The sequence below is a fragment of the Mauremys reevesii genome, linkage group 3, assembly GCF_016161935.1.
Source record: "Mauremys reevesii isolate NIE-2019 linkage group 3, ASM1616193v1, whole genome shotgun sequence".
Taxonomy (NCBI): Eukaryota; Metazoa; Chordata; order Testudines; family Geoemydidae; genus Mauremys; species Mauremys reevesii.
In genome coordinates this window covers 108,099,225-108,125,234 of record NC_052625.1, presented here as the reverse complement: position 1 = coordinate 108,125,234, position 26,010 = coordinate 108,099,225, and the positions used below count along the sequence as shown (strand labels likewise).

The window sequence follows — 26,010 nt, the reverse complement described above, 5'->3', positions numbered from 1 at the left end:
GAGAGTGAGATTGAAGAAAAATACATTGCTTTGCCCTTTATAAAAAAAAATTATAACCATTTGATAGAGAAGTTCTAGTGCCTTTATGCTTTGCAGCAATGACTTGAAATTTGGCAGGGTGTTGCTGGGGGCCTCAACGCCTCATCTTTAAATTGCAGATTATATCACCCCCTCATTTCACAGGAGTGTTGTGAAGATAAATTCATTAATATTTATGAAGCATTTGGATACTTGAGTGATAAGCACCATAGAAGAGCCCATGAGGAAATTAATAATTCTGCCTTCAGAGCAGGGTGTGAATAGTGTGTAATAAATAAGGCCTATGGCCACACATTGAACAATGAGAAAATAGCTGCTCAGTAAGTAAGCACCATCTGTTCTGTGCACTGAAAATTAGTAAGCGATCGTGCCATTAAAGACTGTATCATAATGCATAAGCGCAAGAGGGTACAATTTAGGTTTCATAGGCTTTATGGTCCCTTCTCCTCCTCCATCTTCACCACACACTCTCTCATGATCCCTCCTCCATATAGTCCCTCATGGTCCCACCACCTAGTCCATGCAATCGCTTGTGGTCCTTCCTCCTCATCTGCACAATCCCTCATGAGGTCTCTTCTTCCTCCACCATGCAATCCTTCATGGACTCTCCTGTGCTGCCCGATCACTCACGGTCCCTTCTCCTCCTCTTCCTTCATGCAATCTCTCATGGGCCCACCTTGTCCTCTTCATCTAATAGTCTAGACAGTATTTGGTCCTGCCATGAGGGCAGGGACTGGACTTGATGACCTCTCGAGGTCCCTACCAGTCCTAGAGTCTATGAATCCCTCATGGTCCCAGCTCCTTCTCCATGTGATCCTTTGTGGTCTGACCTCCTTCTCTTCTGTACAACCCCTTGTGATCCTTCCTCTTCCGTGTGATTCCTCGTGGTCCCTCTTCCACTACCTCACAATCCCTCATGGTCTCTCCTTCTCCACACAGGCCTTCATGCGCCCGTCTCTTTCTCCTCCACACAATCCTTTGTCCTCCCGCCTCCTCTATTTGCATGTGATCCCTTGTGGTCCCCTTCCACTATGCAATCCCTTGTGGTCCCATCGCTTCCTCTTCCACATGATTCCTGTGGTCCCACCCTCCTCCATGCACTTTCTTGTGGTCCATCCTTCTTTTGTCTAGGTGATTCCTCATGGTTCTTCCTCCCTGCAGTCCTTTGTGGCACCTCCCTTTAGTCTTCTCCCTTGTCACTTTTCTCTTGGTGATCCCTCTCTTATCTCTCCCATACCTGCCCCTACAGAAACCAGAGCAGTTCCTTAATGAACTGACACCAGCCGTTCCCAAGCTCACGCCTGGAGCAAGTGGGCAGGAGCTGCTGACGTCACAGCATTGTTGCATTATCTCATAGAATTAGGGTGGCTTCTCATGCATCCCTAGAATACCAGACAGTCCAGTACTTCCAAAAATGGCATGGGCCTGCCCCAGCCTGCATGACCGTGCCCTCACGGGTGTGACCTTGAACACACGGAGATGCTAGTTTTAAGTGCTTGCCACCCCACCAATGTGACCTCACGAGTAAGGCTATGATTTAGTCATGGGTATTTTTAGTAAACGTCATGAAAATGTCATGGGCAATAAATAAAAATTCACAGCCTGTGCTCTGTCCATGACTTATACTATAAATACCCCGACTAAATCTTGTGGGGGGCCCTCCCGGAGAGTCACTGCTCAGCAGGGCCAAGGGCCCCAGCTGCTGAGGGCCGCCAAGCAGCACCTGCTCCGGCCACCCCCTGGAGTGCTACGGGGGTGGGAGGGGGCCACGGGGCTGCTGCTCAGGCGAGTGAGGCAGTGCAGCCCAGCTGCCAGGGTCTGCCCCGGACCCGTTGCTGGGGGCCGCCAACTAGTGGCTGCTCCGGCTGCCCCGGGGACCACTGCTGGGGAGGGAGGCGGGAGGCCGCTGTTTGGGGGGGGGCAGGGCCAGCACAGCACCAGCTGCCAGGACCACCGTCGGGGGCTACTGAGCATCGGCTACTCCGGACACCCCTGGGACCGCTGCTGTGGCCACCCCGGGACCACTGCTGGTGACTGCCCCGGGACCGCTGCCAGGGGTCGCCACGCCGCTGCGGCCCCCGCTGCCCCCGGGACTGGTGCTGGATGGGGGGGGGGGGCGCTGCTTGGGGGGAGGAGGGGCTGCTGTTTGTGGGAAGGCAACGCAGCACTAGCTGCTGGGGACTGCCCCGGGACCGCTGCTTGGGGCAGGGGGGGTGGGGCGGGGGAGGTCGCTGCTTGTGAGAGGGCCAGTGCAGCACCAGCTGCTGGGGGCCACCCCCCGGGACCGCTGGCAGGGGCCACCGAGCAGCAGCTACTCGCCCCCGAGACAGCTGCTGCGGGGGGGGGGGGGGGCCGCGGCCACTGCTCAATGGGGACCAGGGGTGGGGTGCTGCTTTGGGGGCAGGGGGCCGCTGCTTAAGGGAGGGCCGGGGGGGCAGTGACCACCACAACAGCCACTGCTCAGGTGGTCCCTGGGGCCAGCTGCCTAGGCTGCCCGACTAGTGGCCTGTGCGGCTGGCCCCAGAGCCACTCCAGTAGCAGCCAGTGCGGCTGTCCCCGGGGCCGCCCTGGGCTCAGCCAATCTGGCCACTGCAGGAGTCATGGAAAGTCACAGAATCCATGACCTCCATGACAGACATGGAACTCTACTCACGAACCATGTGTGCAAGATTTAAAAACAGGCCTGTCTGGCTTAAAACCAGACAAACGACCTGCCTGCCTGGGAAGAAATGTGTCAGGCACCAGGACAGGCCCAGCTAGTCTTGAACACTGCTTGTATTTCCCATAGCACCCCTGCATCACTCAGTGCACAGGATTCAGTAAATGTTCAATATTTCTTTTTATCTTCATCATTTGGCGACCACAGACAGAATTTGAACCAACTACAGAGGGTGGCCCCAGGCCTTACTTACTGCTCACTACCCAAAGCCTGCACTGAATGCAGAAATTGGGTGGCATTGTGTAATGTAGAGATTTTTCCCTTTTCTCTCCTCTCCCAGCTGAGGGGAAAACATATCCCTCCCCACCAGAGCCACAATGTTTCGTGGTAATTATCTAACTGCAAGCCCCAGCCCCACCACTATGTTTGGGCACCAGTTGCAACGTTCCCTGCTACACAGTATGCAGTGTATAGAGGTGTCTCATTAAACACTGTTAGAGTGTGTTGTGTTACGAATATTATGGGATTAGGATCTTTGCATCTTCATATTATAAATCCAGGACACATTGGGCATCTTGGCTGCAATTCACCTTGGAGGGCTTGTGCAAAGACCCTCCCCGTATCACTCATGTTCCAAAGAGGTTTGTGGAATGCAAGCTACACAGGGAGGTAGTTACACCCTGTGTGCTGCAGAGAACAGCAATGCATGGGCCAGGGGATCCAAAATGGCCCTATTCCCCCCCCACACACACACATACACACACACACAAGCTATGGGGAGGTACAGGGGATGCTATTTCAGCTCATAGGATGCAGTAATAGCTGCTGGGAGCAGCACTGCAGACCTGCACCCTGCCTCTGAGCTTGGGGGGTGGATTTTGCTCTTACCCTCCACAGTACCTCTACCTTTGTGTGCTTCAAATGAATTTCACACACTGCCACACACGTCAGTAAATTAGACTGGTGCACATAGAACCTTGATGGAGGTGGCAGAAGAAGTAGACTGCATCAGGGAGCCTGCTTGGCTGGAACATGAAGCTGATATGATGGGGAGACTGGGACTTGCTGTGCAGGAAAACCAGGTATGGGAAGTCAATGAGAATGTGGAGAAGGGGCTGAGAGCCATTTGGATGGAGGTGAAGAATGAGATCAGATTAAGACTTTTGTCTGTCGGTCTTTTGTCTGCCTCGTTTGTTGCAGAAGTTGGAAGGTGTGTAGTGAATGAGGCAGGGGATTGCAGGAAGAGAAAGACTGGTCTCATGCTTAAAGCAGTTAAATGCTGCCCTGGGGAACTGGGTTATATCCCTGCCTCTGCCACAGAGTTCCTGTGTGGTGGTGGGCAAATCACCCAACCAAACTTTGCACAGGTGGTCACCAAGTAGGTGTTCCTCATTTTCTGGGTACCCAACTTCAAACCCTGGGGTAGGTTTTACAGAAATACTGAGCGCTCACAAAAGCTGTAACGGGCTAGATAATCCTAAATACAGGGGAAAATCAGGTCCTAGACTTCTCAAATGAATGAAATGAATGAATACTTCTAACTTTAATCTCTCTGTACTACAGTTCCCCATCTGTAAAACCGGGATAATACCACCTACTCATCTGACAGGAGTGTTATGGAAATAAATAAATATTCCTGACACACTCAGACACTACAGTGAGGAGCACCGGAGAAAAGTTCATGACTAAATTAATAATTCTGTCTTCAGAGCAGGATTTGAGTACTGTACAGTAATTAAGGTCTAGAGTCACGCATTGAACAACGAGGATAAAACAAAACATTGAATGGCTGTTCATTCATTGAAACTGTCCCTTATGTGAGTAATTTATTTATATACACTGACAGCAAAGTCAAAGGAATGAGATAAAGATGTGTAAATAAGCATCCCCAGGAGCACTGCATAAGAAATGAAGAACAGTAGCTTAAATACCAGAAACTTGAAAAAACAAATTTTCCCTGAAATTACCAACTCATGTCTTACATGCTTGTATGTGTGTCTTGTCCATCCAGATGTGATCCTTCTCACACGTCTTTGTTTTATGCTTCGGGACATGTTCCCTCCCAATGCTTTCTGTAGGAGACCGGCATGCTAGAATGCCATGGCTCCTTCCAGGAAGTGTGTGCCCTTAGAATATCATGTCTCTAAACCATAACCACCTCTCTAGAACTATAAACAAATAGTTTCTCTCAGTTACGCTTCATCTCCATCTGACTCCTTATTTCTCACTGCCAGCTTAAAAACACACCCCAAAAGATGTCTGAATTCTCTCTTACCTAAACGACCCCAAGGGCATTGTGTTAATTCCACCATAGCCTTCCATGACTGACTGAGTCACTAGCCGGAGATCCCAGGAATTACCAGTCTGGTGCTCTCCAGGAAAGCTGACTGAAAGTCTAAGGATAAAGTAATATATTTAATATAGAGCAGCCAGCCAGAGACCTCAGCCAATAGGACCAGAAGCAGACAAAACAGGGACCTTTGGCCACTCCATCTGAAACTGCAGAATGTTCTCTGACTGTCTCTGCCCTGTGCTGACTGACTGTTTGTGAGGAGGAGCCGGGAGGGTTGGAGCAATCTCTTCACTTCAGCTTCGCTCCATACCTGCCCCTTCTATGCTCTCCTCCCCTGCCTCATCCCTCCCACACTTTTCCCTTTTCTTTCTATTTAGCTGATCCCCTAACTAAACCCTCCCACAACCCAAAAACAAACAAAATCATGGCACTAACATGTTCTTTGTTGCCATCACATTGTTCACCCTGGTTGTTTGTTTTCACCATTCCCCCATCCTGTGTCTGTGTTGTCTATTTAGACAACACTGTCTCATTGTTTCCCTGTACTCCCCAGCTGGTCTGTCTGTACCCATCTGTTGGGCTCTGGTCTTAGACAGACTGTAAACTGTTTGAGGCAGGGAATACCTTTTTTGTTCTGTGTTTGTACAGCACCTATCACAATGAGGTGCTGGCCCATGACTAGGGCTCCTGGGCATTATAAGTAATAAAGAAATAATAATAGTAATAGACAATGTTACCAGACCGTGTCAAAATCAACCTGGCTTCTATAAGGGAAATGAGTGCCTCTATAAAGTAAAAGCTAATAGATGAAGGTAACCCAGTGGGCATCATTTAGATAGATTTTCTAAAAGCTTTTAATAAGGTACATTCTTGGAGACTCTGCGGGAAAACAGCTAAGCATGGAGCAAGGGGGAAAGTCTTATCAAGGCAGATTCCAAACTGGTTAAGCAATAGCAAAGTAATAATGGTGACTGACTGTTCCCCAGAATGGAGACAGATTAATAGTGGAGCGGTCCAGAAGTCATTACCAGCGTTATTAATAAACATATGTTACCGCGGACTAAATCCTCCAGTCTACAGCTTTGTCTACACTACACAGCTTTTAGTACTGCCATGTCGCTAAAAGTCGGGCAGCATACATGCTGTTTGTCAGCACTTTTGCCAACAAAATACTTCCACCCCCTACGAGCGGGGTTTGCGTTGTCCACAGGAGAGTGCTCCTGCTGACAATGAGCCGTTTACACTGCCACTTGCTGCAGCAAAACTTTTGTCTTTGGGGGTGGGGGGGGCTTTTTTTAAGCACCTTTGAACGATAAAAGTTTTGTCTTTCAATTGGCAGTGTAGACAAAGCCTAAGTAAGAGCCACAGAAGGCCCCCAATCAGAGCAAATTCAATGTGATTCTGTTGCACTGAGGGAAAGGGCATGGCACAGGGAGCCACGCAGGATGCAGTGGCATCCACAGCGGCCTGCAGAAGGGACTCTAAGAGATAGTAAATCCCATCCTGGCCACTGAAGATCTGGTCTCAGTAGAGTTCCTTTGTCACCCCTCAGCTGGATTACAGCAACACAATCTACTTGGGTATGAAGCCTTCAGCACTCAGGAAACTCCAACTAGTACAAAACACTGCAGCGCATCTGCTCAGCAACACAGGCTACCATGAGCACATCACACCTGTCCTCTGCCTTGCTCATAGAATTTCATAGGTGAAAATTCCTGCTTAGACTCAATTATTTTGGGTAGTCAAAGCTACAGGACTATAAGAGACAATCCTGATGTATTTAAATACATTAGGCAATTGGGCAGCAAGAGCATGGATAAAATTTAATTTGGCTAAATAAACAGTAATGCACAGTGTCAAAAGTAATCTGAACTTTGCATTAAAAGCCATACTCCCCAAATCCATGAGCTCCTCAGAGGAAAAAGGCTTGGTAGTCATTATGGATATCTCAAGGTCTTCTAACTTCTTTGTGAAAGTCCATTGTATGCCCCTTGGTTGTTCTGTGGTCTCTCTCATTACCCAATCTACTACCGGTAAAAGGATCCTGGGTTACACAAGAGATCCTTGTCTGACACCAGTATTAACTTCAGATGGCATACTGTAGTCAGTTTGCTGTTATGTATTATTTTGCATGTAGTATTTTCATAGAAGCTCTGAATGATGCAAACCGTATTGATCAGGGCAATTAAACTTTTTGCCCTGGCTCTCACTTTTGCCTCTTTCCTACCAACTGCTCCAACTCCACCTGTGAGTGGAACCTCAATATGAAATTGACTGGCTATTTGGACAGTTTCATTTTGATTCTCAGCCTCACCTGGGAACAGAGAAAAGTGATGCTGACAAAGTATCTTGCCAATTTCACTTTGAGGTTCCATTTGCAAAGAAACTGCTATTCTGTATCAGACCTATGGGCCTCATATCTTGTCTCCCACAGTAGCCATTACCAAATATTTTAGAAGTTGCAGTATGAAGTAATAGGCACTAACTTGCCCACAAGGAAAGCTATTTTCCTAACCCTCAGTAATTAAAAACTAGTTCATGTCCTGAAATAACAAAACTTTTCTGGATTTGTTTTAATCTTCCCTTTAGCATCTCTGGATCTGTATGCTATCCATGTGTATTTTCTCATTCTTTTTTTAAATCTACTCAGCTCTTGGCCTGAGTGATACCTTGTGACAATGAGTTCCACAGCCTAATTTGTGTCGCAAAAGAAAGTATTTCCTTTTATCAGTTCTAAATTTTGTTGCTTTTTCGTTTAATTGAACATGTGAAAGAAAAGATGTGAGGATGGTCTGAGAAGCACAAGATACTAGGAAAAAGAGTAAACTCTAAGCAGAACAGGCTAATAGGTGCAGCATAGCATGATGGGCATAGAGAGGCAAAGATGTAAAAGAAGGAAGGAAATTGGAAAGGGAGGCATATTCTGGAATGAAAAAGAGAGAAACAAGAGAGCAGGGGAGAAAGAGAAGAGAAAAGATGGAAACTGAACAAAAAAAGGAACAAAAATAGAAGGGACAGATACATCACTTATGTATCAGAGGGGTAGCTGTGTTAGTCTGGATCTGTAAAAAGCGACAAAGAGTCCTGTGGCACCTTATAGACTAACAGAAGTATTGGAGCATGAGCTTTTGTGGGTGAATACCCACTTCGTCAGATGCATTCACCCACGAAAGCTCATGCTCCAATACGTCTGTTAGTCTATAAGGTGCCACAGGACTCTTTGTCGCTTATCACTTACGATGTTACTAAAACACTGTGAAAATGAATTTGTTTAACGGCTCATCTGTACTATTTGTTTCTTTGCAACTATGTAATAAACAAATGGTGGTGTGAATTTTTTAAAGTGCCCTTAGTGCATGCCAAGGTCTCAAAAATAATAGTGTGTTTGAGGTACTCAGCAGTAGGAAGACCTCTGACTCCTGACATGACCTGATTGCCTGAGGTTTGGCATACCTATAGCATTTAAGTTAGCTAGGCACTCCATGGGATTTGGGGTCTTTGGCTGCAGTATCAGGTATTGTCCATTGGTAGTGGCAGGAAACCTGATGAGATGGATCACTTATAAGGTCTGGCAAATCTTAGGCATCTCTGTTAAATGTAAGAAATCTATCCGCTGTGTCTTTTTATTTCCTTACCTCCTTCCTCCTCAGAATGTTTCTGTGTTAGAAAATCATCACTGGAGATCAACAATAGGCATGCTTCGAGAATCCAGGCTCCTTGCCCATCTACCAACGGAAATGACGTAAGTGCCACCCATGTGAAACATACTGATAAATTCCATGGCAAACAAACCAATAGCCTATTTCACTGCTTGATTAAAAACCATAAGCAGAGGGGCCAAAGGCTGATTGGAGGCTGAGCTAGTGTCTCACCCGCTCCTGAAGGTGATGTAAAGCACATTGGCCTGGTAGCATGGGATGCCCCTGGGCTGAGGCTTCACTAGGAATATTACCTACAAGTTTGTCACTGTTGCTAATACTTGCTCAGCTGCACCAATATTAGCATGGTTAGGAGGCCCAATGCTGAGAAGGCACCGATGGCCACCCATTGTGGGGTGTTGTTTTTTACATCATATCAATTAAACCTGCTCAGAGTTAGTGTTAACAACGGTGGGAAACAGAAGACATGGCTAGGGTAGATATGCCCTAGGTGTCTCCCACACTACCAGAAGAATGTGCTTCATATCTGACGGTTTCTGAGCAGAGGGAGATGGCAAAGTCAGCAGAAAGAACAGAGACTGAATGTAGGCGGAGCTGACCGTAGCGTGTTGGTTTTTGCTGCAGTTGTTTGTGTGTACGTGTGCACAGTGTTGATCCTTGGGAAATGTACGGAGACAGATTTTTCACACGAACCACCAGTTTTAAGTTTTAATCACTGGTGGCTTGGGAAGAATGCAAACAGATTAGATAGAAAGGACAGGCTTTCTATCCCATTAGTAATTTCCTAAATCATCCAATCCCCTTCTTCTCAATCCTTCTTTAAAGAAATAATGTACAACGCCTTGGTGTTTGTGTGGCTGCCAGTCTAAAACCCTATGACATTAATTCTTCTAGATGCCTTTTGTGTTCACTCAATAACACATCCTGCTGTTCAGTTTGCATTCTTCACAATACTTTATGGAAGCTCCCTGGGCAATTTACACCAACATGATTATTCTACCACACAGCCTATGCCACATACATCCCAGTGCCAGCTAAACTGCTGGTCTCCTGCAAGCTATCCCAATGGAGAACAATGAAATGGAATCTGTCTGTTAGCTGGAGTCATCACATAATACTCAGAAGGAGGCAGGCTATGAAGTGGTTTAAAACCAATGATGTTCAACAATTCCATGTTCAAAAGGGCTCATTTTTCTTGCCTACAGCCAGGATATCGAACAGCAGCTGGGCTCCCTCATCTTGGCAACAGACATCAATAGACAGAATGAGTTTTTGACCCAGTTGAAAGCTCACCTCGAAAATAAGGATCTGAGATTGGAGGATGCACCAGACAGACATTTTATGCTGCAGGTACTTTTTTTTCCCCTTAAAGGAACAGTATATGTATGTTAGCTCAGCCTTAGGGTACCCATTACCCGCCATCTTAACTGCTTTGCTGCTGTCACTTAGCATGTTTCAAAGCAAGCAAAAACGTACCTCCAATACTTCCCCATGTACCAGGTGTTATGTTATAATCTGAATATAGCAGATGCAGCAAAGGATCAACTATTATTCACCTCTTGAGTTGCAGGCCACTTTGTCTCTCCCCTTAACTATTTCCCCTGTCGTGGCAACTGCTACTTCAGCAGAGGGTAGGAAGCTCGGCCTCTTACTCCACCCACTGACAATGCTTTTTCACAGAGGAGTTGGCAGTAGGTGGCCAAGCAGTGGTCACTTCGTTGATGCTCCTAATCTCCATCTGCATGGAGGAAACCACTGCCGTGGCAGTGCTTCCCCAGATAATGAAAGAACCAAATCTAATTTAAAATCAAATGGACTCAGATTGCTTCTTCCAGCTATACTGCAGTAGTTAATGGTATCTTCAGAGCAAATTTCCACCCATTACATCACCTTCACTATTAACCTAAAGGTAGCTGTATGCTGCATTTTTTCTGTAGAAATAGCACCACACGACGCTACCTGCTCCTAAATAGCTTTTATCATACAAAACACCTCAAGTAATTCTCATCACTTAAAAACAAACTCTAATTGCTGCCAGCTTAAAATACTTTGCTGAGGTACTGCTGGGGTCAGGTGAGGGAAGGAATGATATTCCGGTAACTACTCCTTCAGAAGAGTAATATATGTACTAGTTTGTCTGTCTTGCCTCCTTGAACAAAATGTCTTAGGCCTGGTTTCTTCATGGACCACTACATTTAGGCAATGGGTTTGTAATTATGCTTCACAACAGATCAGGCAAAATGATGGTGCAAAATGTAGCATGGGTTCCAGTGGAGAAAACACGAAAAACAACTGTGCTTTCCTGTGAAAATTCAGACTTGTGAATTGTGGGAGGGTGCTACCACTTCCTCAAGGTCTATTGGATTAAACTGACTGGCCTCAATATTACTTATAAAACATACTTTAGTAGTTTACTTCTTTATACCCATTTTACAGATGAGGAAACTGAGGCTCAGATAACATAAATGATTTTCTTATGGTCACAAAGCTAGTTAGTGTCCAGCCAGAATTAGAATGCAGGTCTCTTGATTTCTAGTCCCATGTCTAAATGACTAGAGTCCACGGTGCCTACCAAATAAGTTGCGCCCTTTTTCCACCTCCATTTATTTTCTAGAAAGGAGGTAATGACTTTTACCATAGGTGAAATCTGCAATCTCTATGCCTTTGGCATCTGCACCAGCATTTTGCCCTATCTGTCATGAAGTCTAATAATAAACCCATCAACTAGATGTACTTTGTCCAGGAAGAAAGCACACAGAAGACATTTTGTTTCAAGGAGGCAAGACAGGCAGATTATTGCATATCTTACTCTTCTGAAGAAGCAGCAGCTACTTGATTATAATTCCTTCCCTTGCCAGTCCTACCCCAGCTCTACCTCAGCAAAACACTTTCAACTGCTAGCAAGGTGAAAACAAGTCAGGGGCAAACCAGAAGGTCCTATGCTTAGCTCAGTAAACAAAAACACAGCTGACCCCTCTGAGCTGACTGTATACACATATTAAACCCAAGCACAATTAAAGTTATATGTAAGGTCACTCACTGACACCATAAAGAAGTGATGCCCGAATAGTTTCACACTGGCTTGGCTCTTCATTTCCTTGTCCTCATTGATGAATGCCAAGGCAGGCAGTCAGCAGGAGTCAGCCTGAAGCTTTTGTTGGCTTGCCCACCACCAGTCATATCCAAGAGGCTGTGCACACTTGGAATGTGGTGCTTCTCTCGTTCTCGCTACTATAAAATGGGGCTCTGAATGAAGGTTTTGTTACAGGCTTGAATAAGTGCTGTTTCCTGAAGCGGCACATTTGGGCAGGGCTCAGTTTCTATAATGTATTCTTGAATCCATCTTGGCAGCAAGCTTGCAGGGCCCAGCAGTTTCACGGCACCTCAGAGTGCAATAAATTCACTGCTGAACGATTGCTAGCTAATAATTTCTTCTCCCCACCACCACTCTCCTCCTTTACTTTCAGATCGCGCTGAAGTGTGCTGACATTTGCAATCCTTGCCGGCTCTGGCAGATGAGCAAGCAGTGGAGTGAAAGGGTCTGTGAGGAATTCTACCGGCAAGGTTAGCCCTCTGACATACTGAATTCTCCTTTCACTTTGTTCTTTAAGGCACTTAATGTGACAAGAGAGAAATTGGCTAATCTCAAGTGGCATTTGCTCTGCAATCAACTACCCAATTCCCCCCTGAAATCTCCCAAAAAATATGATGACGAGCAGAAATGTGGCCTTATTTTGCATGTGGTTCGTAATGAGGGGCAAGAGGAGGAAATGAAACAGAAGAGAAGCGGGTATTTCTTTGATCTGATTGCCCCTGTAAGACGGTGTCAGTGAGGGTGGTTCTGCTGTGCCTTGAACCTTCAATTAACTGTACAAAATCTCTGGTCATTGTTATCCGCTCTGAGCTGGAAGTCCCATGGGTATGTAGTTCTCAGAAATTACACAGCCATCACTTGTTTTCCTTTGCTTTCCAAAATATAACTACAGTTCCTACCTTTAGAGTGTTACATTTGCTTTTTCCTTCTCCTCTACTTATAGTTGCAGGGAAACTAGACACAGTCTGAACATGCTCATCACTAAGCCAAGTTCTAATGCAACCTAAATGTAAACATTTTCTAACCCCTACTGAGAGCAAAGCTAAACATGGTTTTTAAACATGGTAACGACATACCATTTGGCTCCATCTGCACAGGCCAGGCCAGATTGTGCTACAACACAGTGAGGATGTAGTGGAATTTAATCACTGTTAAATCCCCTTTTTAGTAGTATTAACAGAGCCTAAAGGAAGGGGTGAAGATGGTAGAAGAGCAAGCATAGTGCTCTGGCGTACTGAATTTATTGACATTTCATGTCCACTACAAATTTAAACCACAACTGAGCATGGTTGTCAGCAATAGCTGGCCTTTATAGGCAGTTTCACACCAGAGTAGTCACATGGTGGTAAAAACGCCCAAGCCCAATCCACACTACTCGTGCTTATACCACTGCTAACATTTCAAACTCTCATATACTTCATCCTGGGTTTTCTTAGCTGTGTTGTCCCAGAGAGAACAGCTGTCTCGGCAGGTCATGGATTGAGATACATTCCACTCTGATTTCTATGAACCAGAGGATCTTCCTGCTTACAGTCATTTCCTGTGACATCTTAAATTGTTGGTTTTATTTGTTTAGGCATGTATAACAGGCCTTGCCTCCGATTTCTAACTGCAGATTTCTATGTGGAACCATTGTATGATCATGTTGAGACTTGCAGTCTGTTTTTAAAATGGTGATGTCCATCATGGCATCAAATGGAGATGAAATGTAAGGGTTAATGCAGAGGTTCAATTCTCCTAGGATTTGCTGTTCTATCCATATTATAAGGAATAAAAGATCATATTCAATATTGCCAAGTGGCAAAAATGTTGTTCTCCTTTCTTTTTTGGTAGGTGATCTGGAACAAAAATTTGAATTGGAAATAAGCCCTCTTTGTAATCAGCAGAAGGACTCCATACCTAGTATACAAATTGGTGAGCTTAACTTTCATTCTTTTGTCTCTTTCTCCTCCCCCTCGCCTCCCTGAAGGTGCAACACAAGCTAAGCAGAAGATAGACGTGTAGTTTTATACCAAAAACTTCAATAACCCCAGGAGTAATATAGGATGAAAATAAAACCCATTTGCCAAGCAGGCCAGATAAACCAAGAGCAAGGCTGAGTCCAGCCGTAATGTAAACAAGCAGAGGAGTGACACAGTGGCAGCACATGAGGATGAATGGTCCTCAAAGAGAAGTTCAGACAGTTGCAGCACGATCCCACTTGGTGGAATATGCCACTTGTTTGCTGTGATAGTCCTGAGTGAAGTAAAGTAAAGGGTTTCATGAAACCTTTTACCTATTTAGTGCCTCCCAGTTAAACTAACTCAAACCCTGCTTCCCATTCCGACCTCCCACAAAAATCCCCACTAAATACTCCATAATCCAGTACTCATGCTGCAGTGGGTATGTAATCTAGTTAGCGAGCCAGCGGAAGATGGTTTCTCAAGGACTCTGAATGAATCATTCATTTTTTCCATGAGTTCTCTAGAGTCCTGATTTTCCTCCTTTCCTTCTTCCTCCAAGTTCTCACACTGCAACCAACCATGCTCTGCCAAGACTAGCAGGCTGCAGTGCACTGAGCAGCAGGGGAAGGAGTGGATCCATTCAAAAGTGGCACAGGCTTTCCCTCCGCCACAAGAACTGAATTTGCTGCCTTCACAGCCCTCCCATCCCAGAAAGTGGTCTGAAGGTTAAGCTCAGGCTCTAGTGCACTGTTTGTAGACCACCCCAACAGCCCATGGTTTATTCTTACTCAGTGTTTTCAAAATGCACCTCGTTTCAGACAATGTGCATGACTGAGCAGTTGTGTAACCTTTCAGATACTGTGCCAAACACTCACCATTGAAGAACTGTGTTCTTTACATTTTGTTTGCTCCTTCTCCCCTACTCCAAGCCATGGAACACATGAGCTGGAAACAAGTTGAAAAACATGATAGTAAATAACTGATGATTTTGAATCTCCCTTTGTAATTGCTTTGAGTTGGGCAATTCTGATTCACTCCACCACTGAGATCAAGTTCATCTTAGCTGATATGAAACATTGCTTTGGATTGGAATAATCTTTTTCTACGGAGCAGCAGCATTAGTAACAGATTTCACAAAGAGTGAAATTGAAACAGACCCTTCTAGATTGTGAGATTCACATAGGGAATACAAATAATTATGTTAGCAGTGGCTAAAGAAGGCAATACTAGAAAAACCAAGGGACATTCAGCTCTTCACCTTGTTGGGTTCAGACCGTACACCTAATAGCACCATTGGTTCCAGCAGGCACTGACACACAGCAATGATTTTAGTTGTACCAGCCCTTTCCCAATGTACATTTCAGGAGTTATTACCTTCGTGAGATTGGGATTATATATCAATGGCAACATTCAGGCATATAGGTTTGTTTGTCCAAAACATTGCTTCACTTTTTCTCTCTTACCATGTGTGAGAGGCAGACCTCTGAGAAAGCCACCAGATGCCAGAAAGCAAGGAACCAGGAGTCAGAAAACCCCAGTTCTAATTCTAGATTTGACACTCTCCTTTTCTGACCTTTGACCTTATTGGGCCTCAGTTTCCCTATTTGTAAGGCAGAGATAACCATAGCTATTCATGCATGTGTTATGAGGAGTAATAAATGTCTGAAGCTGTTCTGGGCCAGCTGCTAACTACCTTTATTTTTCTTATTTCAGTGAAAATTAGAGCCTTTTTTTAAGCGGCTCCTATTTCTTCTCAGACTAAGTTTGTGAAGATAAATGAGGGAAGTAATACAGTATTGGCAGAAATACATAAGCAAAGAGCTCAAAAGTATATGTATACACATAGTTTACTGAATTATATATAAATTAATATTCCAGAATGCCACTTACTGTGAAAATGAGTAAATATAATTTTAAAAAAGATATATTATCTTTTTAAAATACAGCAGAACATCTCTGATCAGCACTACTTCACACAATATGGTTGTTTCACCTTGTTTCTCAGCTAAGATTGAAGAGGAAAGTGCTATAGCACAGTCTCATTAGAATATTAAGACTTGATTGGTGATATGTGTAATACTTCTGAATTGTAGTAAATGTTCTATTTTGTAACAGTAAACTACATATGTCTGATGAACAGAGCACATTTTACGATGCATTATGCTTGCATTGTGTTGGTTCATTTATTTACAAAATTCTTTTAATCTGCAGTGGGTCTCCCAGTCAGCAGTGCAAATTTATAAACATCTCCTATGCTGCATTATTACACAACCAGTGCAATCAATAGCTTCAGGAGAAACTGAAAGCAGAACTTTAGTTTTACAGCCTACTTTTGAGATCAAACTACAGTCATGGCCTTCATTTGTTTTCTCTTCCGTCAAAAGTGATTTTGGTCATATAAAGAAGTATTAAATCCTCCTCAGATAGAGATGTTCTTAAAATATTCATTGTGCCTGCTGCAGGGTGAAAAGTCATGTGGATGATAAAATCCCTCCCCTCTATCCATGGGTTCGAAAAATGTTACCTTCCCAAGATTCAGAGATACTAGGTCATTTCCATGTTATAGCCCAACATACAGCTCTATCCCACTAGCCTGGTATGCACACTGCCATACACAAAAGGGCCCTTCTGTGACCTCTTAATCCAGTTTATGTTTCAAGAACCCACAGCCTCTGACTAAACAGAACCAAAACCCAAAACCTTAATTGTGCTGCTGCAGCTCTTTCCAAATAAGAGCATAAGTTCATTTTTGACTCAGGGATTTGCACTTGGACTAAGCTTTGTAAATAACTCCGTTAATGTACAGCTCTGAAGTAGACCATAAGAGTCATGATTCACATGGTATATATACACACACACACACACACACACACACACACACACACAAACCTATCTTGAACAACCATTCAAGGGAAGGATACAAATCAGCTGCTTAAAAAAAGTCTAATATAGGTAGAGTAGAATTGTACACAGTAAGTGAGAGAATATTTTAGAGCGATTTCAGGACAGGAGGTTGCCTAAAAAGGGTGCTGTCTTATACAGGTTTCAATTATTATACAGACAGAGCCAGCCAGTCTGACTTTGCAATGGTCCTAGAGGATACATATTCCATAACCATCAGTTTAAGGGTGTGAGTTAGAGGCTTATTTATTTGTCATTTGTCTCTGGGGTTCTGTGACTTTGTTCACTGCACTTTAACCACCCAAACTGCAGGGAAAGGCATTTGGTGAATGATACTGCTCCTTACATGTCTTGTCTCGTGTTTCCCCAGGTTTCATGACCTACATTGTAGAGCCACTCTTTGAGGAATGGGCCAAGTTTACAGGAGACACTCCCCTATCCGAAAATATGCTAAGCCATCTCAGGAGGAACAAGGCCAAGTGGAGGAGTTTGCTCCACAAGCAACACAGCAGTAGCCAGCGCAATGACCACTCAGGTCAAGTGACTGAAAATGAAGAGCAAACTTTAAATGAAGGCGACATCCCATAGTGCCAGTTTTGACTCTTCCTTATCGTATGGCTGCATCTTCTTTGTTAGTCACAACAGTAAACCAAATTGTCAGGAACTGCGAGGCCATCATCAACAATGTGGAAAGGGAAGAAAAAGGGAAGCAGAAGCTATAAGGGTCATCATGAATAAACCCACCCTACTTCTGGGTTTCAATCTGAGCTCCTTTGAATTCACTCTCTCCTCTTCCTTATCCTTCCACATATATCTGAAGCCATTCATCACTTCTGATCATTAACTGTTTGAATAAGGAACTCCGTTCAGTAGTGATGAAGCTGGGCCAGTAAGTGGCTACCAACTAACGGGGAGGATTAGAGAGAAAGCATGGGAGACGTCAACATATTTCATTCACCCTGGCTCATATTGTGACAGGTAGCTGTATATAGGCCCAGAGCGCCATACACACAGTTTTAAGTCTGGCAGCTGGACTGCGCATTAAACCACCAGCATCTTCAGAACTCAGAGGACATTGGCTGAGTGGGAGTGCACAGAGGAGAGAATCTCATCATTTTAATAATTAAAATAATTAAAAAACCTTTTTAACTTTTGTATTCTGTGCACTAGACAACAGATCAAGAAACCTTGGACCGAGGTAACTCTATGTACATACAACTCAAGTGGGACAAGGCTCATTTGGTTAATCATTTTTATGCCACTTTAGCTAAGAGATGGATATCTGCTCCCTGTAGAGAACAGCAGTCCCTAGCAAATGAAAGGGAAGGTGTTGTACAGTCTAAACCTTTGCAACATTACCAGATCTATCCTTTTGATGACTCTGTTTCAATGACATGTTTATATCCATGTGTACATTTTCTGTAAATACAAAGCGCTACTGATTCCCATGCCAAAATACTGAAGTATTATGGGATTGCTACCTGTATAAACAATGGCACTGTGAACAGAATACTGTTAGTTTTAATACAAGAGAAAGCATTTGTAAATATGGTATAGAGTTTATTAATACACTGTTGTTTGCAGATAAAGGCCTTAACTTTTAGCATCCTTCACTGCTAGCTGTTCAGATCATAGCATCTGAACTCTCTTTTCATTTTCAGCCTTCCAGCAGAGGTCATAAAAGAATGAAACCTGTGAGGGCATTTTCTGCAAACTTCACATGCATTCCATATGAATTCATATTGTTTAATCCATGGCATAGTGCACACTCAATCTAATCAGATGCTTCACAAAGCCTGAAGATTTTTTTTTAAACCACAGCAATATTACACAATCTATTTTACAGTTCAAACTGGTAAACATATAGTCATGAGTTTTGATTTTTTATTAAGTAGCAGAGTAGTCTACAGTGCCAGACACACCCAAGTGAGGGTTGGATGCTGGTTTTGATCCTGGCAATCTGGCAGTTCTAGATTCCATTTGCTTTCTCAAATGATGCAGAACTGTAATGTCACTTTTTATTTATTTATTTTTTAGGCTTTAGATAAGTTTTTAGGTATTTCCCCCCATCTTAATAAAAATACTTTACCCAGCTTTTATCATTTTTAAATCTCACTTAATGAATGAAAATATGTTGTAGCCAATCTAGTAAATTCCTGCTTAACTATTACTGGCAGTAGTTATGTGGGAGCTTCCCCTTCTCACTTCCAATATTTTTGAAAGATATGCATTGTAGCCTACCCCATAAACATCCTCTGTTGGGACATTCATTGGAACCTGTTCCTTAAGTTCCTCCAGTCAGATGAGACTTCGAGCTGGGGCACTAACTCGTGTTAGTCAGGTGTTTGTTTTTAGCGTGTTACTCTGATAGCAAGTGCAATGCTGTTACATAACTATTTTTTCTACTCAAAAGATTGTCAATCTTATTTAAAGAAAGAGTTTTCTGTTAGAAAGCTGTCCTCCATTTCAGGCTCCATAGTAGTACAATTGTATTGTCTGACATGATTGCCTTGGAGAGAGAGCAACATAGGCCAACACAGTTTATAGAGAACGTTTGAAAATGATGTGTTTACTCTTGGTGTAAAAGTGCAAGGTAATAAGGGATATTTTAATTATAAAAAGGCCTAATGTTGTTAGAGGTAAAATTTTCATACTCATAAGAGATCCAATCAATTAAGGGCATAATCTAAGTTTTAGTAAAGAAGGCTATGCATGTAATCAGTAATATATGTGTAGAATCAATTAGTGGAGAAGGGGACTGAAGCACATGGTGAAATTTAGATAACACTGGAAAGATGAAGCATGTTGGGCCAGATAGCTTGGTCCTCTCCTATCATTTTATATTGTGTAGCAGCAGATAATGGACAATGAGAACATTTTTCTTCCTCAAGCCTTCCAAGCAGGACACACATCACATTGCAGTTTGCTATCTGATCTTACTAACAGTGCCTGCAATTCAGGGAGGGAGGAACCACTGCTTAAGTAGTGGAACAAGAGTATGTTCCCTTCCTTCCAAAACACAATTGTTGCCTTTTCCGTTATCGAAATGAATGCCCCTTCTATTGTTTGTTAGCCTGCACCGCTGCATTCTTTTAGGACCTATTTTTCCTCCTGATACTTCATAGCTTTAGAATAAGTCAGGACATGTGTTACTCACAACACCGAGCCCTTGAAGGATAAACAGCACTTTAGAAGATAAAAAGCCTGCCTAAGTCCCTCCAGAAGTGGGAAAGAGAATGTCCCTTCCCTTTTGTTTGTTTTTAATTATAAATGTAACCTCTCTCCAGTTAGTTTGGAAGACTTTTTTTTAAAGCTGTTCTATAGCTTTGAATGAAACAAGTCTATTCAATATTGTATGTTGCCGGCTGTTTCTGTTGCTACATGGTAGAGATAGTCAGATCATTGTGGCATTTCATACTTTAATTTGCTGTTCTGAGGAGTTTGTAGAAAATAGATCCTGGGGCAGATCTTTGCACAGTCAGAGGCCTGCTATGATGTCCACAGTACAATCTGGACTTTTGTTATTAGCACCTAAAATCTGTTATTCATGTCAACCCTTAAAAAGTTAAAGTTCCTAACTACTCTAAATTGAAAGAGCTGCTCTTAAAAATAGATGAGGACTTCTTTTCATGAAACTGAAATGTACACACCTGCAAAGTTGCAAACAATAACCTTTACTAGTGAAACAATACTTGAAAGAAATTCAGGCTGGCTTCAGCATCTACCTAAATGACATGTAAATCAAAGGAATTATACTAGCCATGGTCTATCTAAGCCAGTTTGCCTCAGGTGCTCCAGACTGGTTCACATCAAAAGAAGGCTGTGAAGTGAGCCCTGGGAGCAGCTGCCTGCCAACCAGACAGTTTTGGGCTCTGTGCTGAAAAGCAGGAATTCTGGGTGAGTTCCACCATTTATTTTCCCCATAGAAGACGTCTGACTGCACTTGATGCACTCAGTTCAACCCCACCAGCAACTAAATATACACTGTTGATTCATGTGTTATATATTGTCTTGTTTGGAGCACAGAAATACTTGTAAAACCCCAGGCTGGGAATGGGGCAATAGAATGGAAAGGTAGGGAAAAATGAAACATTTGCACAGAAGAGGAGGACATGGACTTTTGTCCCATTAGCTGCATTTGACACTTTATAGAAGACCTATGTACATTAATTCTTACTCCTTCTAAGATGGCCTTTTGGGGCAGCACAGCTCAAGTTCAAGAGTTTTCCAGTTGGGTTCGCTTTTTAGAAGCACATACTGAAAAGAGCTCTCAAGCATACTCCTACACAAAAAATATATATCTTGGTTAAAACCCACATTTGTTTTCTTAAAGGAACGATTATGTACTGCCGTAGATGTGAATGCTGTAATTAAAAATTAAATAAAGCAAGGAAAATAGTTTAATTAGACTATTAGCCTTGATTCATAAAGCATATAAGCATGTTTTTTGCTATATCAGAGCCTTAAATAGCAGCAGAGGATCAGCATTTAGACCACTAATGAAAGAAAGAGGAAAGCAATACAGAAGTAAACATGAGAGAGAGAGAGAGAGACATTGCAGCGGGTCACTGTTTTAGCCCAAGACATTCTTCATATTTTAAACAAAACAAATGTAAGAAAAGTAGACAAGTTACAGTAGCAGCCAAAGGACTCATTAGCACAACACAATAATGTAGGCCACTATGCACAACATGGTGGAAGAAAGAGTGTAGATTTAGAATCTGTGTCACCAGAGTTGGTGACTGGCCAAAAATGATATGAGCTGGCTTTCCATCTGACTTACTGTGCATTGCGGAGCACCTCAAGGCTTCAGATAAAACATGATTTAGATGAAGGAGACAGCCTACAAATAAGCATTGAAAAGGCTATAGCATAAGGCTCCCCAGCCCCGAAACACAGGAAGCTTGGTCAGCATTCTCATGGAGCACAACAAAAGGAGAAGTGACAGAATATGTGTTAAACAAGTAGGATTGTACTGCACATCTTTCTTCAAACAACACCCAAAACAATTACCAAGCAAGGGTCAAACCAACCAAAAAGGGACCTATTTGATTTAATACAGCAAGTAGAATAGCTGTCCTACTGGCTCTTTTCTTTCTATGATTGTTTTAACTTGTGCAGTTCATTAAGCCTATATTGTAAGGTTGTATGAAAGAAATTCCATTTACACCACTAGCAGCACACTAAATGAAATGGACCATCTGTCACATTGCATCACAGACACTTCACTAGCCCTTAGTGTTAGTAGCCTCCACAGTCTAAGTCACCCAAAACCAAGAAAAAAAGCCCAACAGCTCTCATGGGAGCAGCGATCCCAGTCATGGCTGACCACCACACAAGCTGTAGTAGTGATGACTTCCATCAGGCCAGTCAGTCAGCATTCCAACCACAATTTATTCCCTGCTGATAGCCAGTCTGTGTCACTGAACTGAGCTGGATATAAGATGGTCCCTTTGGCCTGACTTGTGTCACAGAAGATCAGTACTTGTAATTCATTGGTAATTATGCATAAAGGTTTGTGTTATGTTAATTTTGTTTTTACAGTAGAAGATTAAATCTGAACTAACCAAGCATGCAAATACAAAACAAAAAAAAACAAAAAAAAAAGGCAAGCTGTACTGCAAGAATATGTACATTTTACTTTCCCGTTGGTGCAAACAATCATTTATTGCTATAAGCCATCCTATATTTTAGGTACACAAACTTTTACATGCAGAGCATAAAAAGTTTGACATGGATGTACAGTATATTCTGTTAATCTTTGAACACAAAATTGTATAGAAACGTCATGTTTATTGTAAAATGTATTACATAGCCATACACATACCTAATACAACTACATGAGCTAAATCCTGGTGCCGGAGAAATCAGCTTCCATTGACTTCAATTGGACTAGGATTCTGCTCGTGTGTGTGTGTGTGTGCACGTCATGTATAAGAAGCTGAAAGGAAGTAACAGATTGTGTGAAAATTCTGTGACTGCTATGCAGTGATGCCAAGAATTAAACGAGAGACTTAACTGTATCTTTTTTGTTTTACCTACTGCTGTAAGTATTCATCATGTCAAAGGATGACAATAAAAAGATTCACAGGATGACATGTAGCTGAAGTTTATTGGTAGAAGAAACAGTTGTCCGTGAAACATTTGCTTAACACTTGCTAAAATTTTCTGACTTGACAAGGCAGTTAGAATTCTTCCTCCCTCCCCCAGCCCACCCCACCCACTAAGCTACCAATTTGCCTGTATATTGTTTATGGGAAACACAGTGGCCCAAATTCATCACTAAAGTGACTCCATGTATTTAACTGTAGATGCACCAGGGAAAAATTTTGTCAATTGTTTCTGTATCTTTGTCCTAAAGATGTAATATGTGGATTTTCCACACGGCTAAATGTCCAGAGTTATAACAGCTAGTAATAAAATGAGAGCTTTGGAAGGGAGAAAAAACCTCTTGCTTCAGGGCTTAAGCCAATCTCTAACCATTACAGTCTAAAATGTGACATAATTTGCCCCCTCAAATTAAAGTCTCATCTACCTACTGTGGAGTTTCTTGCACCTGCCTCTGAAGCAACTCAGGCTACACACTGTCAAATAGAGGATACTGGACTACTGGTCTGATCCAGTAGGTAATTCTTATCTTCCCATTGCAAGGAAATGTGTCACTAACATGTGTTCCTATAGCAGAGGCTTTTGACATTTCACAGATTCTTAAAATACATCAGTAAATGTTCACTGGTGCTTTCAGTTTGTACTTGTAAAACTAGCTAATAGCTGCATGTGTGCAAATAAAATACAGATTGCGGGAGGACAAGTAGGTCTGAACTTAAGTCCTAGTCCCCTTGCTACAATAGACCCAGTTTGATATCTGGAGGCAAGCTTTATGGCTTAGGACAAATCATAATTTATTTCTGATAACCCAAGGCCAAATATCAGTCAAGTTGCCAGATCATGAGTACTATATGCTAGAGTAGCTCTGGGACCAGATTCAGTAAAAGATACATAAAGACTCCAAACGAGGCTTGCAGGTCTTTCACGTTGACTATATATTTGATTAAGTTCAGTCTTTACAGAAAAATGAATATTGGGACTACGACATGAAAAAAAACCTGAAAATGACACCAAGGATTATTTTGCTGAAATTTGCTTTTTGGGGATGGGTGGATAGAAGTGTTTGTTTTAAGAGAGCAAAACCACTGGCAAAAGACTAAGGAGATCTCTCCACTGCTCCTGGAAGTTACCTATGCTAACATGTAATGTGCTTTAACAGTCAAAGGCCTTTTAAACAAATAGAATTATTCAACTATGTTAAAAATTTCTCCAGTACTTCAACTCAACAGCTTGGGAAGGTACTGGGGTGAAGAAAGGGAGCAAGAATTGTGGCAGCCAGAAGTCCAAGGAGTTTAAGCAAAAATACACTTCTGTATAATCAGCTGGTTGTTTCAGTTCCTAGTATTTACATAATGATCTGTAAGTTTAAACAGAACATAAGCTCAGGAATGCAGTATTTCATCCCTCACTCCATAAAGTAGCAATAAACTTCCTTTTTCCATTTCACTGATGTATTAAACATATTCCTTTGTACTTAATACCTACACTAACATGCCCTTCTAACAATAGAAACAGTGCATAACTCTCATAATGGAAGCAAGCAAAGTAATATAGAATACACTCTCGTAACAGTCAGTCATGCTTTAAACAACATACCACTGAGGGAGAAGAGATAAACACCTTAAGAACCACTCTCAACAACTGAAGACACAGACTTGAACTCTCATCACATATTATTGCCCTGTGTCCATATGCTCTTTCCAGCAGACCCATCCCCACTAGCCAGTTACATAATGTAGAATTGCATAACTGTTGTATTTATCTCAATATAACTTTGGAAAAATCAGTCCTCTTCTTGAGCACATCTCTCAGTAAAAATCCTGTCTTGTCATCATAACGCTGAGACTGCCCCAGTGAGTCAGGGTCCATCTTTTTTACTCCCACCTCTCCTCCAGCATTAATAAGGTGGCAATTCTGCTAACAGGCTGTGTATGCAACGGCTAATGTTGAGCAGAATACATAGTTGTCTTTTCCCAATATAGATACAAGGACAACTGAGTTACTAAAGCCATGCTGGTAGTCCCTGTAACATCAGATACCCTGATCAGGTATAACTGGATACCTCAGGGTCCAATTAAATAAAAGTGCTGAAAGTAGGCAAAAATATGTTAACATAGCAAATAAATCTGAATAACAATCTAGTGACCCAATTGCAAGTGAATCCTGGCAGCTGTGTAGCTATAAACATGGAACAAAAATGACAAATTATACAATGTTAATACACTTTAAAAGATAGTTGCTTACCTGTTCTGTAACTGTTGTTCTTTGAAATGTGAGTGCTGAGGTGTATTCCACTCAAGTATGCATGTGCCCAGTGCACTGAAGCTGGAGAACGTTGCCTAGCAGTACCTGTAGGGATGGTGCTTGCGCCTTGTGGCTCTTAGCCCTCCCTTGACGATTTAAGGGCAACACCACCCTGCCACCCCTCAATTCATTCAGTATGACGATCAAGAGTAGATACTAATGCAGAGGGGATGGAGGGTGGGTCATGGATACACATCTGCACCTACATCTCAAAGAACAACAGTTACAATACAGGTCAGTAACCATCTTTTCTTGTTCAAATGGTTGCAGGTGACTCACAAGCACTACTTGTAAGAGGTGGGGCTCAGAGTCTACTACACTAGACACAGTAGTAACTGCATAGTGCTTGGTAAAAGAATGTATAGCAGACTAGGTAGCAGCCCCACAAATATCCAATATGGAAACATTACTGAGGAATGCTATCAATGTCACTTGGGCCTGCGTTGAATGACCCTACCAGCTCTGTAGAGGCATGGACTGAGCTATGTTATTTGCTGATATAATAAAAAGATATCCACCCAGGAAATCATTTGTGCAAAGACCCTTCTGACCTTTCATTTGATTTGCATAGGAGACATCAGATGAGGTGATGCACAAAAAGCCATAGTCCTCTCTAGGTAAATTGCCAAGCACCATCTCACATTAAATGTGTCACGTCACTGTTCATCCAGATTGGCGTGTGGTTTAGAAAAGAAAACAGGTGAGTAAATCCTTTGATTAAAATGAAACTGTGACCAAAAAAACCAAAACTGGATATGGCCACAGAGCCACTTTGTCTTTGAAAAACTGCATGAATGGAGGCACTGCCATTAAGGCCTGCAGCTCACCTACTTTCCTTGCAGATGTTATAGCAACAAAGGTGGCTGTCTTCTAGCACAGAAGGGACAGAGAAAAGGTTTCCAGGGTCTCAAATTAAGGTCCCATAAGGGCACCTAAGACAGTGTTAAGGTCCCACAGCGGAACTGGCTCTTTCACAAGAGGGTGGAGATGAAATGAATACTCTTTTAGAA

General features: G+C 42.8%; 1 protein-coding gene and 1 long non-coding RNA gene across 5 annotated transcripts in view; one reads left to right on the top strand and one right to left on the bottom strand.

The window, feature by feature from the left end:
* The window catches only part of PDE7B (phosphodiesterase 7B), a 259,623-nt gene extending 236,944 nt beyond the window's left edge, over positions 1-22,679 (top strand). For both annotated transcript variants that reach the window (XM_039529600.1, XM_039529599.1), the window contains 5 exons: positions 8,642-8,733; positions 9,856-10,000; positions 12,118-12,214; positions 13,578-13,658; positions 16,959-22,679. In XM_039529600.1, the coding sequence (XP_039385534.1) occupies positions 8,642-8,733; positions 9,856-10,000; positions 12,118-12,214; positions 13,578-13,658; positions 16,959-17,176 (633 nt within the window). In that variant the 3' untranslated portion in view covers positions 17,177-22,679. The remainder of the gene's footprint in view (positions 1-8,641; positions 8,734-9,855; positions 10,001-12,117; positions 12,215-13,577; positions 13,659-16,958) is intronic.
* Positions 12,816-26,010, bottom strand: part of LOC120400693 — a 30,468-nt gene continuing 17,273 nt past the window's right edge. For 2 of the 3 annotated variants that reach the window (XR_005595996.1, XR_005595997.1), the window contains exons 2-3: positions 14,563-14,632; positions 12,823-13,582 (exon numbers count right to left, since the gene is read on the bottom strand). This is a non-coding gene — a long non-coding RNA (uncharacterized LOC120400693). Of the gene's footprint in view, positions 13,583-14,562; positions 14,633-26,010 lie in introns of all 3 variants that reach the window. The other variant, XR_005595995.1, reaches the window with a different exon arrangement.